Below are 13,890 nucleotides of genomic sequence, written 5' to 3'. Positions count from 1 at the left end.
CTTCGGGCTGACTCTGTCCCACCATTGGCCCTCCGGTGTCCTCTCCCATTCAATCACTGCTCTGCCAAGGTCAAACCGTATCAGTTTCAATTCACAGCACAGACTGATCCCACAGCCCTTTTCCTTCTGGGTAAAATGAGGGGATTTTCATCCTCCCCTACACTATGCGAAAGTCCTTGCTGCCGAGATGCGTTGGATCTGTCAAGCCAGAACTTGATAGATCGGAAAAGTCGGTTTTCGGCACATGCACATTGAGCACCGAAAACCGGCTTTTGCGATGCCTTCCCAGGTCCGCACACACTCCGTACGGACCCGGGGAGGCTGGAATTTCAGGCTCATTGCTTTCAGTGCATATCTTGCACAGAATTTGTGATACTATTTTGTTTTGTAATTCTTTCTGTATGAGGTTTCAGGGAGCATGGATACAGGTCTGCAAAATCTTCTTTCAGTGCTGGATGATAGATGACGAGCCCTTTGTGCTTACAGATTGTCGAAAAGGTTCGAATACTTGTAACAGATGCCAACGATGAGAGTCCGGAGTTCATTAACACACCTTATATCGTTAGCGTCCCTGAGGTAAGTTTCTTTTCAGAACTGTATACCTTCCTTAATTGGTGGCTGACAAGTATTCAGTGCAAAGCTTCTGATGACTAATGCTTTTTTTCCTCTTGGACTGGGGGACTGCTAGAACACACCCTCTGGTGCCAGCATATTCCAGGTGCTCGCAGTGGACAAAGACAATGGATCTGGAGGCAGTGTCACCTACTTTCTACAGGTACGGATCACCTGATCTAAGAATGAGACCGAGGAGAATTAAAGGGAATGAAAGGACCATCCTTAGGTGACCGTGGGATATGGGAAATAATTGAGTGGCTCGGACTTTCATCCTGTCACAAGGGGAGACTAGAACTAGGGAGCATAATCTTAGAATAAGGGGCCGCCCATTTAAAATTGAGATGAGAGGAATTTCTTCTCTCAGAGGGTTGTAAATATGTGGAATTCGCTATGGAAGCTGGGTCATTGAATAAATTTAAGACAGAGATAGACAGTTTCTTAACCGATAAGGGAATAAGGAGTTATGGGGAGCGGGCGGGGAAATGGACCTGAGTCCATTATCGGATCAGCCATGATCGTATTTAATGGTGGAGCAGGCTCGAGGGGCCGTAAGGCCTACTCCTGCTCCTCTTTCTTACGTTCTTATGTTCTTAAGGGTCATAATCATAGAAATTTACAGCACAGAAGGAGGCCATTCAGCCCATCGGGTCCGTGCCGGCCGACAAAGAGCTATCCAACCTACTCTCACTTTCCAGCACTAGGTCCGTAGCTCTGGAGGTTACAGCATTTCAAGTGCACATCCAATTACTTTTTAAATGCGGTGAGGGTTCCTGCCTCAACCACCCATTCAGGCAGTGAGTTCCAGAGCCACACCACCCTCTGAGTGAAAAGATTTCTCCTCAGGGTCACAAATGAAATACTTTCTGGGTATTCGTGACCAGAAGATGTTGGGAGTAATTGTAACATTTCCCGATAGTGTAAAATGATCTCAGGTCAGCTACCCATCACACACCTCTCCCGATGTCTCTTTCCATTAACTTCAGTGGAAAGGAAATTGGGAACGGTGTATTACAGGTGACCGACTTATTATATCACTCATTTTACATTATCGGCACAAGTTAAAGTTACTCTCATTCTGTTTACACCATGCTTTTAAGAATAATAATAGTCTACTTTGATTTTTTTAAGTAAGAACTTTATTTTTTTTAATTCACTTCTTTCTCATCTCTTTTTACTGTTTGTTGGCTCCCGGTTAAGCAACACCTCGATTTCAAAATTCTCATCCTTGTTTACAAATCCCTCCATGACCTCGCCTCTCCCTATCTCTGTAATCTCCTCCAGCCTCACAACCTCCTGAGATGTCTGCACTCCTCAAATTCTGCCGTCTTGAGCATCACTGATTATAATCGCTCAACCATCGGTGGCCGTGCTTTCAGGTGCCTGGGCCCTAAGCTCTGGAACTCCCTGCCTAAACCTCTCCGCCTCTCTACCTTTCTCTCTCCCTCTAAGATGCTCCTTAAAACCTACCTCTTTGACCAAGCTTTTGGTCATCTGCCTTAATTCCTTCTTATGTGGCCCGGTGTCAAATGTATTGGTTTTGTCTTATAACACCGCTGTGAAGTGCCTTGGAATGTTTTAGTACGTTAAAGGCGCTATATAAATACAAGTTGTTGTTTAGATTTTCATTGGCAGTTCTCCTCACTGTATTAATACTGTTTCTGGTTTATCTCTTCCAGAATATGCGTAAAAATAAATTTTCAATGGACCGACATAGTGGGGTCCTTCGAATCAAGCCAAGCATAACTCTGAATTTCGAGAAGTCCAGGGTTCATTTTGTCACTGTCATAGCGAAGGTAAATTGACAATTTTACAAGACATTGCGGGGAAAAAAGTTCAGTGAGTTTGTTGTATCTATAACAAAGGACAATTTTAATTTCACTTTTATCTTAGGACGGAGGTGGGAACCTGAAAGGAAAGTATCACGTTTGCTCTTCTACAGCCACCGTAACAATCAATGTTGTGGATATTCAGGACACCCCTCCCATATTTGCTGGCACACCATATTTTGGATATGTGTATGAAGGTACAGAGCCTGTAAGTAGTGGATTGTGACCCATCACAGCTCATGAAAAATGAGGGCTGAGAAGTGACCAAATAGAGGTCTTTAAAATGGTGAAAGGTTTTGATAGAGTGGATACAATGAGAATGTTTCCACTTGTGGGGAAGAGCGCAACTAGAGGCCATCAATATAAGATAGTCAGCAAGAAATCCAATAGGGAATTCAGAAGAAACTTCTTTACCCAGAGAGTGGTGAGAATGTGGAATTCGCCATCACAAGGACTGGTTGAAGTGAATAGTATCGATGCATTTAAGGGGAGGCTAAACAATCATATGAGGGAGAAGGGAACAGAGGGTTATGCTGATAGATTTAGATGAGGAAAGACGGGAGGAGGCTCGAGTGGAGCATAAACGCCGGTTGGGCATGGACTGGTTGGGTCGAATGGCCTGTTTCTGTGCTGTATATCCTGTGTAATCCTATGTAATGTAATCATTCACCATTGTAAGTGGATGCATTTGGCAGTCGCATGGTCAGGTCTCAGCCGAGATGGCTGATCTTCTCGTGTTAAGAATTCAAAGCCAAGTTGCAGGACAAAGTTCATCCTCAGTTGAGGAAAAAATGATGGGAATTTACCAATAATTATTTTCATGACTTGGGCAATTGGATGGTGGAAATCTGGAACTGTCTTCGCCCAAAAAGCTGTCGAGGCTAGGGATCAATTGAAAATTTCAAAATTGAAATTGGTAGGTGTAATGTATTTTCTTCATGGGTTCTTTGCTTAAGAATTCATAGCAACACATTGCTATTAAGAACTAGTTGGTTTATTAACAATCACACTGCACATTACCAGTTCATCCACTAGGCTCACAACTGCATACCTCATCGTGGATGACCTAGACTCAACTGACTGGGATTTTATTGAGCCTTGTGAACATCATGTGACTGGCTAAACCACTCACAATGCAACAGCTCTAAAAACCTGTGAGCACACTCACAGGTGCATACATTAAATAAGTTATTGTTAGGAAAGGGGATGTAGGGTTACAGAACCAAGGCGGGTAGAAGACATTAAGATACAGGCCAGCCATGATTTAATTGAATGGCGGAACAAACTCGAGGGGCTAAATGGCTTACTCCTGTTCCTATGTTCCTAAACAACCTCCAATCCATCAGCCAGCATGTGCATCAGAGCGCTGGGGGAATCTGTAGCTCAAGTCTGCACTCTCAAATATTGGTGAAAGACAGAGATGTGAAATTCAGAACGAACAATCAAGAATATACAGTGAGAAATAAGCAGTAATTCAAACACTTGCTGGAAATTAACACTTAAAGTAACACATGTACAGAACATCATGTGACTTCTGCCAGAGCCATTTTTAACACCAGATACTCTGAAACACAATAATTACTTAACATTACAGCACTAATGCTGCTGAATCGAGGCTTTACTGTTGTAATATTAATAAAATTGTATATAAATATCCCAGGCTGAGCTAGTCCCAAAGTGTTATTTCTGCTCTACCTCTTCATTATCATTTTTTTCTCTTATTTCTTCTCTAATTTGTCTTTCATTTTCAGACATAGCTGTTGCCCTTGCCCACACCTACTCATTGTCCTTTTTCAGAATTTGGGCACTTCATAGAAAACAAGCCTTCTGGTTGGCTGAAAACTGGTTTCAAACTCCTTTTCTCAGCCAATCAGAAAGAATAGTTTTGAAATTTGACAAAAAGAAAGACTTGCATTTATATAGCTCCTTTCATGTTCTTAGGACATCCCAAAGCATTTTACAGCCAATGAAGTACGATTGAAGTGCAGTCACTATAGCAATTTAGGAAACGCAGTAACCAATTTACACACAGCAATCTCCCACACACAGCAGTGAGACAGTGACAAAAATCTGGGTTTTTTTGTGACTTTGGTTGAGGGGTAAATATTGACCTGCTCCCCTGCTCTTCCTGAAATAGTGCCACGGGATCTTTTGCATCTGCCTGAAAGGGCAGACAGGCCTCGGTTTATTGTCTCACCCGAAAGACGGTGAGACAGTGCAGCACCTCTTCAATACTGCACTGAGGTGTCAGCCTGGATTATGTGCTCAAGGCTCTAGCGTGAGACTTGAACACAACCTTCTGACTCCGAGCCCACAGTGCTGCCACTGAGGCATGGCTGACATCTATATAACGTGTCATAGAAGTCACATTTCTGTGGTTTAATATAGCTTGACTCCAGGAACTGCAAACCATGGAAGAATTAGCAGCAACTCTGTAGAGGAATTTGTTGGCTGTGCGTGACAGAAAGTTTACAGGGGAGTAGTCACAAACCTGGAAGAGATCCATAGCTTGTTGGAGCTCTAGTAAACTGTAGTATGGTAGGAGGATACATGTTTGTACCTGTGACTGCCGTTGTCACGAGGTGCCAAAAGGAGAGAAGCATTTCCTGAGGAGGCTCCGTGTGATTGCAAGTTCCCCATCAACTTACACACCATCCTGACTTGGAAATATATCGCCCTTCCTACATCGTCGCTGGGTTAAAATCCTAGAACTCCCTCCCTAACAGCACTGGGGGAGCACCTTCATCACACGGGACTGCAGCGGTTCAAGAAGGTGGCTCACCACCACCTTCTGAAGGGAATTTAGGGATAGGCAATAAATGCCGGCCTTGCCAGCGATGCCCATATCTCAGGAATGAAAAAAAATGTCTTTGGCAGGCTAGTTGCAGGAATGCCCATAGAATTGAAATTGGATAAAATAATTACAAGAAAAAATTCACGTCAACAATGCAGGTAAGAAAAGGTTGTGCAGTTTCATACAAACGACATATTTTAATTTCCCTTGTAGGGCTCGGAGATAATTAGTGTGCTGGCCTATGACGGAGACCGTGGTACTCCAAATCCAATTCGTTACACCATTGCGTATGGTAAGTGAAATCACACGATATCGCCGCGGCAGACATGTCCAAACGGCAGGCTTTGTGGGTCCATAGAGCCCCAAGTTCTGTCACACTGGACTTTCAAACCCAGACAACTGAGTCACTTAGATTTTTTTATTTATTGGTTCGTCCTTTTTGAATGTCATGGACTCAGAGGTTTGGGAAGGGCCGTTCATGGTGCTGTTGCTTTATTGGTGGATAAATCCTAAGTCTAAGCACCAAGGTCTGTTTGTATCACCAACCTGAGATATTTTCAAATTAAAAGGAATAGTTAAGTGTCATTGGACAAATTCAGTGAAGTGGGAGTGTAGGGTGAAGAATCGAGATTATCGTGTTATATCCTTATCTCAGACTTGTGCTTCGAGCTAGTGAGGTTCCATTCCAAAAAGATAGCTTCACTCAATCTTCCTCATATATGGCTGGTCAATAATGCCCACCTGTATGCCCAAGAAAACAAATATCTGGGACGTCCCTGATCTATGCGATGGAATCTCAGCAATGAACCGTGGCTATGGCCCGCATTTTACCTGTTACGGCTGTCATGTTACCGGAGATGAAATCTGATCTCCATTTATCACCACAGATCGGCAAAGTTAATCGGTACCAGTGTAGACCAGAGCTGCCTCAGAGCAGGTCTTGTGTTGGTACAAATGTGAGTGTATTTGGAAGCATCCCTCCTATTTTAGGAGCTGCATAAATATGGCCTGCACCCAAGTACTGAAGGATAATGTCCTAATTTTTTTAACTAGATAGGAATCTGTTAGCCTAACACTTGGGGTAAGTGAGGTGTCCTCGATCAATTGGTACACTTGAAGGGCATGGAAGTGGCAATCAGATTAAATTTAAATTCATGTGATTGGCTCGGTAAAACCGGGTTTGCAAAATGTCAGCGTTATTTGGGTACTCTTCATTTTTATCAATACCTTGCAATTTATTCATAGGAAATGATGGATCTTTTGGCATAAATAGCACAAATGGAGCTATTACTGTTCTCCAAACTACAGAGCTTCTTACGAAGGAGGTTTACAAACTTCTAATTCAGGTGGGTCAGAAACTTGTGAAACGGAACTTACGTTTTAAATTGAGGAGGATGAATGCTTAATGTGTTTCTATGAAATGCTTTGTCTCATTGTTTTCAAGGAGATGTTAAGGCATTTCACGAGTGGGCTTTTCCAGCGTGGAATTGCAATGGTAGAGACCACGGGATGGGAAATTGCAGTTCCGCAGCAATGATCCTGTGGAAGCTGTACGGCCATGTAATGGTCTGGAGGTCCCGCGCAGGACACTCGCAAGCTTTTAAAGTGAAACCGGCACATGCGTGAAAATTTGAAAGAGCCACGCAGGGAAAAAATAAACGTTTGCCCACAGCGCCTGATGCTCTCTCCATTTAAATGAACAAATGCAAAAATCAGGGAATGAGAGGCCTGATATTTCTCAGCAAGCACTCCCTGCCAAGAGTGCCGGAACACGGAATCAGCCCTTTCTTTAAGACAGGCTTATGTCTCCCTTATAATTTGTATTAAGTGTGCATGCATTAATATTCAACCAGTGTCATTAGAAGGCCCAGAACTGTTTAACAATCTTTGAAAGGAACCTTGAATCTATCTTAATTTATGAAGAATATAGCAAAGTGTTTAGACCCATGGTATAGGTAAAGACACCTTATTTAGAATTGGCACTCTTTAATATCCTGCTCAGATTTTTCGAGTTATGTGAATTGCACAAAAATAACTCCGCAATATTAGTGGTTGACTCCTCTCTAAAAAGAGAGGGCGGTCTTTTGATGCTTCAACACGCTGCCCAACAGAGCAGCAGAACACAGGATCGACCCTGTGATCCCTCTATACTTTCAAGCAGCAGTGACAGAGGGAGGAAAGCAAATGTCATTATCGTACACCTTCCCCCACTCTCCCACCCCCCGGCATGGGATTGGCTAAAGACTGAAGCAGGCTGTCTGCTCCTCCTCCTTCTCTCAGCTGAAGAATAGTGCATCAAAGATCAAGAGGTAGTTAAAAAGATGTGAATATGTACTGCAATATAGGCTTTGGTCTTATGAGCATTACACTGTTTATTTTTAGAGGAGAGAGAGAGAGACTGCCTTCTCCTTGAGATGGGTCTCCTCTGCCTTATGCTATAACTAGCCAGGGTTCATAGAATCGTAGATCTTTACCTCACAGAAAGAGGCCAATCGGTTCATTGTGTCACCTCAAAGCGCTTTAGAGACAATGAGGTACTTTTGGAGTGTAGTCACTGTCGTAATGTATGAAACGCGGCAGCCAATTTGCTCACAGGAAGCTCCCACAAACAGCAATGTGACAATGACCAATGAATATGTTTTTGTTATGTTGATTGAGGGACAAATATTGGCCAGGACACCGGGGATAACTCCCCTGCTTTTCTTCGAAATAGTGCCACGTTCACCCGAGAAAGCAGACGGGACCTCGGTTTAATGTCTCATCCGAAAGACTGCACCTCCAACAGTGCAGCACTCCCTCAGTACTGCACTGGAATGTCAGCCTAGATTTTTGTATTCAAGTCCCTGGAGTGAGACTTGAACCCACAACCTTCTGACTCACAGATATGAGTGCTCCCCACTGAGCCACTTTATAAATGATTACGCTATTATTTAAGCTATAGCACATAAATAGCAACACTGATCATTTTCCCAGCATGGTTTTCATAGAATCATAGAAATCTACGGCACAGAAGGAGGCCATTCAGCCCGTCGTTGCTTTGCTGGCCAAAAAAGAGCTATCCAGCGCAAACCCACTTTCCAGCTCTTGGTTCGTAGCCTTGCAGGTTTCGGCACTTCGAGTGCATATCCAAGTACTTTTTAAATGTGATGAGGGTTTCTGCCTCTCCCAGGTAGTCTTTCAGGTAGTGAGTTCCAGACCCTCACCACCCTCTGGGTGAAGAAAGGTTTCCTTATCTCCCCTCTAATCCTTCTACCAACTACTTTAAATCTATGCCTAGCTATTAATCTCTCTGGTAAGGGAAAGAGGTCCTTCCTATCCACTCTATCTAGGCCCCTCATAATTTTATAAAGAAGGCAGACAGGTGATCTGCTGTCAAGTCACCTCCAGTGATGCTCTGAAGTTGCCTGCCGCCTCAGAGCAGTTTAGGCTGACTTCTCTTATGGAGAAGTGTCTGGCCTTCACTTGGGTCTTCCACAGCAATGCAACTGAGATGGTAACTCAGCAAGTGATGGGCCACACTATGGAGCCACAGAGTCCCATTCCACAGCACAATACACTGGCGCTCCTCTGCCCCGTTTCATCGCACCAATCACACCAATCACACCATGTATTCCTACTGGTAGAAACAACAACTTGTATTTATATAGCGCCTTTAACGTTGTGAAACGTCCCAAGGTGCTTCACAGGAGTATTATAAGATAAAAATTTGACACCGAACCACAGAAGTAAACATTAGCGCAGGTGACCAAAAGCTTGGTCAAAGAGGTAGATTTTAAGGAGTGTCCTGAAGGCGGAAAGAGAGGTAGAGAGGCGGAGAGGTTTAGGCAGGGTGTTCCAGAGCTTGGGGCCTTGGCAACAGAAGACACGGCCACCAATGGTTGAGCGATTGTAGTCAGGGATGCTCAAGAGGGCAGAATTAGAGGAGCGCAGACATCACGGGGGCTGTGGGGCTGGAGGAGATTACAGAGATAGGGAGGGGCGAGACCATGGAGGGATTTGAAAGTAAGGATGAGAATTTTCAAATCGAGGTGTTACTTAACCGGAAGCCAATGATGCACAAGTGCGAAGCGTGACAATCCAGACGTAACCCACACAGATCCCTTTGTTGTGTTCTGTACCAGGCCTCAGAAGTTAATCCAGATGTTGACAAACCAGTGTTTATGACAGCCATGGTAACAATCCAAGTGGTGGATCTCAACAATCATCGGCCCACCTTTTATGGTGTAAATGGCCCACAGTCGCAGTTCGAGATCACAATGCATGAACACCCCCCAGAAGGAGAGATACTGCGCGGACTGAAAATCACAGTTAATGACTCTGATCAGGTTTGTCTACTTATTTTACAGTCAAACTAAACAAATACGTTACAGATTAAATTAGAGAAGGCAACATTTTGGATAAGAACACCATTTTATAAATCTACATGGAACTGCAAATTAGTCTTTGTCAGAGCTTATACAAAAACATAAGAAATAGGAGCAGGAGAAGGCCATTTGGTCCCTCGAGCCTGCTCCGCCATTCAATGAGATCATGGCTGATCTTCGACCTCAACTTCACTTTCCTGCCCGATCCCCATATCCCTTGATTCCCTTAATATCCAAAAATCTATTGATCGTTATCTTGAATATGTTCAAAGACTGAGCCTCCACAGCCCTCTGGGGTAGAGAATTCTAGAGATTCACCACTCTCTGAGTGAAGAAATTTCTCCTCATTTCAGTCCTAAATGGCCGACCCCTTATTTTGAGACTGTGACCCCTGGTTCTAGACTCCCCAGCCAGGGGGAAACATCCTCCCTGCATCTACCCTGTCAAGCCCTGTAAGAATTTTGAATGTTTCAATGAGATCACCACTCATACTTCTAAACTCTAGGGAATATAGGTCCAGTCTACTCAATCTCCCCTCATAGGACAATCCCCCCATCCCAGGAATCAGTCTGGTGAACCTTCATTGCACTCCCTCTATGGCAAGTATATCCTTCCTTAGGTAAGGAGACCAAAACTATACACAGTACACCAGGTGTGGTCTCCCCAGAGCCCTACATAATTGCAGTAAGACGTCTTTACTCATACACTCAAATCCTCTTGTAATAAAGGCCAACATACCATTTGCTCTCTTAATTGCTTGCTGTACCTGCATGTTAACTTTCAGTGATTTGTGTACAAGGACACACAGGTCCCTCTGAACACCAACATTTCCCAACCTCTCATCATTTAAAAAATACTCTGCTAAGGACCTCTTTGAAATTATTTCATGGATATATTGCCATCTGCTGTTTTAAAACATTATTCAAAACCTCTGTTATTCAGTGGTAGAAATGTCTGCAGTGAAGTATTGATTTTCACTTGAAGCCCCGTATTGTGTCAGCCAGTTCCTTACATTAATCATTGTGAAATGTTTTGTACACATTTCTAGCTCCTATCAAAGTATTCTGTGCTGACATATTTGGATTATCAGGGTTGCTGCTCAGGTTGAAACCTAAACTAAATTGGAAACTAGGAGTATCCAATACTGGATCATTTCTCTGCAAATGTCCTAATTTTGGCTAAAATGTACATTTTGGATTTGGGGTGGCGCATCCTATTAAAATATGGTGGCTGGTGTGCATTGGAGTAAAGTGCGCTCCTGCACAAGCACGCTAGCCTTTTGCTATCACTTTCTCTGTTGTAATTAACAGAGGGCAAGTTTGCAACAGGCATTTGTGACTGGACCCACAATGGGGTACAAATTGCACCCCCCCCCCCCGCCCGAAACAGGGCACCCCCCACCCCGTTTCGATGTTTTTTACCGCAGCTGCGGTTCAGGTCGTCTCTTGAGTGACATTCAGCTCTTTGGGCTTTTTTTGTTTTGATCCGGAAGTCGGTCTTAATGGGGGCGGTGACTACACCTGAGGGGACAGCCTTTGCAATTTTAAAACTTGGTCCTACTGGGCCACCAGGGAGGGTTTCGGCCGATCGGCAGCCTGGTACCCAAGAGGGGTTGCCAGGCTGCCTGTTGGCGGCTTGGCTGAACCCGGGGGCATAATTGCCGGGCCAACCTGGCAGTCGGCCGACAAAAAAAAAATACATGGTGGCAGCGGCAGTGCGCCCTCCCCTTTAAGGGAAGCTGCACCACCGTTGCAAAAGGCCACAGCCTCACTGGACCACCGGGGAAAATGCTCATTTTGGCAACGCCAGGCGGGCCGAAGATTTTGCCGAGGGGAATGTTCCGTCGAGGGGTTAGATCAGCGGTGTGCACGGTGATACGCGTTTAAGACGGATCAGCAGCAGCGGAGCGATAAGGAAAGGGGAGGCGGGATCAGGGCACCGCCGGGAAAACTCGAGAGGGCAATTGGGCTATCAGCGGCCATTCCATCAAAAGGGCGGCCACTCCACTCCACAGCATGGCCGCTGATTTGCGGTGGTAGCAGGCCTTAAGGAGCGGGGCAATTTCAGCCCCTATATCTTTTAAGAATTACTTGCAAGCTAAAGCAAACATACTCTCTGGAGTTTAGAAGAATGAGAGGTGATTTCATTGAAATTTATAAGCTTCTGAGGGGATTGACAGGGTAGATGCTGAGAGGTTGTTTCCCCTTGGCTGGAGAGTCTAGAACCAGGGGGCACAGTCTCAGGATAAGGGGTCGGTCATTTAGGACTGAGATGAAGAGGAATTTCTTCACTCAGAGGGTTGTGAATTTTTGGAATCCCCAAAGTGCTGTGGATGCTGAATCGTTGAGTATATTCAAGGCTGAGATCGATAGATTTTTGGACTCTCGGGGATTCAAGGGATATGGCGATCGGGCGGTAAATTGGAGTTGAGGTCGAAGATCAGCCATGATCTTATTGAATGGCGGAGCAGGCTCAAGGGGTCGTATGGCCTACTCCTGCTCCTAATTCTTATGTTCTTATGTGACTGGTGATCCATTGAAAGCAACTAATTTCTAGGAGAGTAAGCATCCGTAGTAATCCAATTGGGTTGGGAGCGAGGAGAGAACCTTATGGTAGTAGAGTGTATGTGCAATGCTTGGTCATCTGGTACTAAGGCTCCTTGATGGCTTTATGGCATTTGTGTTTCCTGACTGTCCCTGACGTTCGGATGGAAGACCGGTGGGTGTCTGAGAGCATTGTGCTAAGGATACACCAATTTGATTCGTCGAACCCAACTCTATAGATATTTGGCATGGATTTGTCATCCTGAGTTAAGTTAACTGGGCTGAATCTAGATGACAAGTAAAGCTGGCATCATTGGTTTCATATAAAAAAGGCCAGTGAGTATTCAAAGGCTTCATGAATAGAAAGCACTCTGTGCCAAATATTAAAAGATCAAGATGTTCCAGCAAAACAACTTTGCTAAACCATTTTTTATTTGTTTACAAGCACGTGATGTACATCATGTCAAAATGCACCACAACGCTGCCACTGTATGAAAACCATGCAGGGATAAGAAGCATAAGAAATAGGAGCAGGAGTGGGCCATTCGGCCCCTCGAGCCTGCTCCGCCATTCAATAAGATCATGGCTGATCTGATTTTGGCCTCAACTCCACTTTCCCCATAACCATTGACTCCCCTATAGTTCAAAAAATTGCCTATCCCCATCTTGAATATCTTCAATGACCCAGCCTCCACAGCTCTCTGGGGTAGAGAATTCCAAAGATTCACGACCCTCTGAGAGAAGAAATTCCTCCTCATCTCAGTTTTAAATGGGCGACCCCTTATTCTGAAACTATGCCCCCTAGTTCTAGATTCCCCCACGAGGGCAAAGATCCTCTCTGCATCTACTTTGTCAAGCCCCCTCAGAACCTTACATGTTTCAATCAGATCACCTCTCATTCTTCTAAACTCCAATGTGTATAGGCCCATTCCTGCTCAACCTTTCCTCATAAGACCACCCCTTCATCTCAGGAATGAACCTTGTGAACCTTCTCTGAACTGTCTCCAATGCAAGAGGGCAGAATTACAGGAGCGCGGCCATCTCGGTGGGGTTGTTGGGCTGAAGGAGATTACAGAGATAGGGAGGGGCGAGGCCATGGAGGGATTTGAAAACAAGGATGAGAATTTTGAAATCAACTCTGGCAAAGCTGCATTGATTGCCTGTTCTTAGTTGCCCATTAGAAGGTGCGCAGCCAATGATGACATCGGGTAGGGAATTCCAGGATTTTGTCCCAGCGACAATGAACGAACACCCGAACTATGTTCCAGTCAGGGTTGTGTGTGATTTGGGAGGTAAACTGGGAGATGATGGTGTCTTCAAGATATTGGTACTTGGTGCAGCGGGAAATCGTGGCAGTGGTGTGGCGAGAAATCGTGGCGGAGGTGCGGCGAATGCGGGTACGGGGCCCGGAAGAGCCGAGGGCCCTGGGGCAGCACGTGTGTGCGCACTAGGTCCGTGCAGCAGAGCTGGTCTCCAGTTGTCCAGGTTAACCCTTGCCACTGGATAAAGGCCCAGCTCTGACAAGTCCGTGTGGTGGCTGATGTGCAACACATTAAAAAAAATCCATGTACAGGTATCTTCCACCCCTGGAGTTCAGGACTGGAATAACGGGTCCTTCATTGAAACATCTGTGAACTCATGTGGAAGCAAGTCATCCTCGTTCAAGGGACCGCTATGATGATGATCCCTCCTTAAAATAAGGAGACCAAAACTGTATGCAGTACTCCAGTTGTGGTCTTACCAACACC

The 13,890-nt window shown here is 44.8% G+C and overlaps 1 protein-coding gene across 1 annotated transcript in view; it reads left to right on the top strand.

Annotated features, from left to right (window-relative positions):
- Positions 1-13,890, top strand: part of cdhr1a (cadherin-related family member 1a) — a 45,471-nt gene that overhangs the window by 9,985 nt on the left and 21,596 nt on the right. Inside the window, exons 5-11 of the mRNA XM_070865365.1 lie at positions 487-576; positions 689-775; positions 2,292-2,408; positions 2,506-2,649; positions 5,449-5,527; positions 6,481-6,581; positions 9,357-9,560. Coding sequence (XP_070721466.1) covers positions 487-576; positions 689-775; positions 2,292-2,408; positions 2,506-2,649; positions 5,449-5,527; positions 6,481-6,581; positions 9,357-9,560 — 822 coding nt within the window. The remainder of the gene's footprint in view (positions 1-486; positions 577-688; positions 776-2,291; positions 2,409-2,505; positions 2,650-5,448; positions 5,528-6,480; positions 6,582-9,356; positions 9,561-13,890) is intronic.

Source organism: Pristiophorus japonicus, chromosome 22 (genome assembly GCF_044704955.1).
Source record: "Pristiophorus japonicus isolate sPriJap1 chromosome 22, sPriJap1.hap1, whole genome shotgun sequence".
NCBI lineage: Eukaryota > Metazoa > Chordata > Chondrichthyes > Pristiophoridae > Pristiophorus > Pristiophorus japonicus.
Note: the sequence above shows the minus strand (reverse complement) of the source record. Positions and strands in the feature narration are given on the sequence as shown.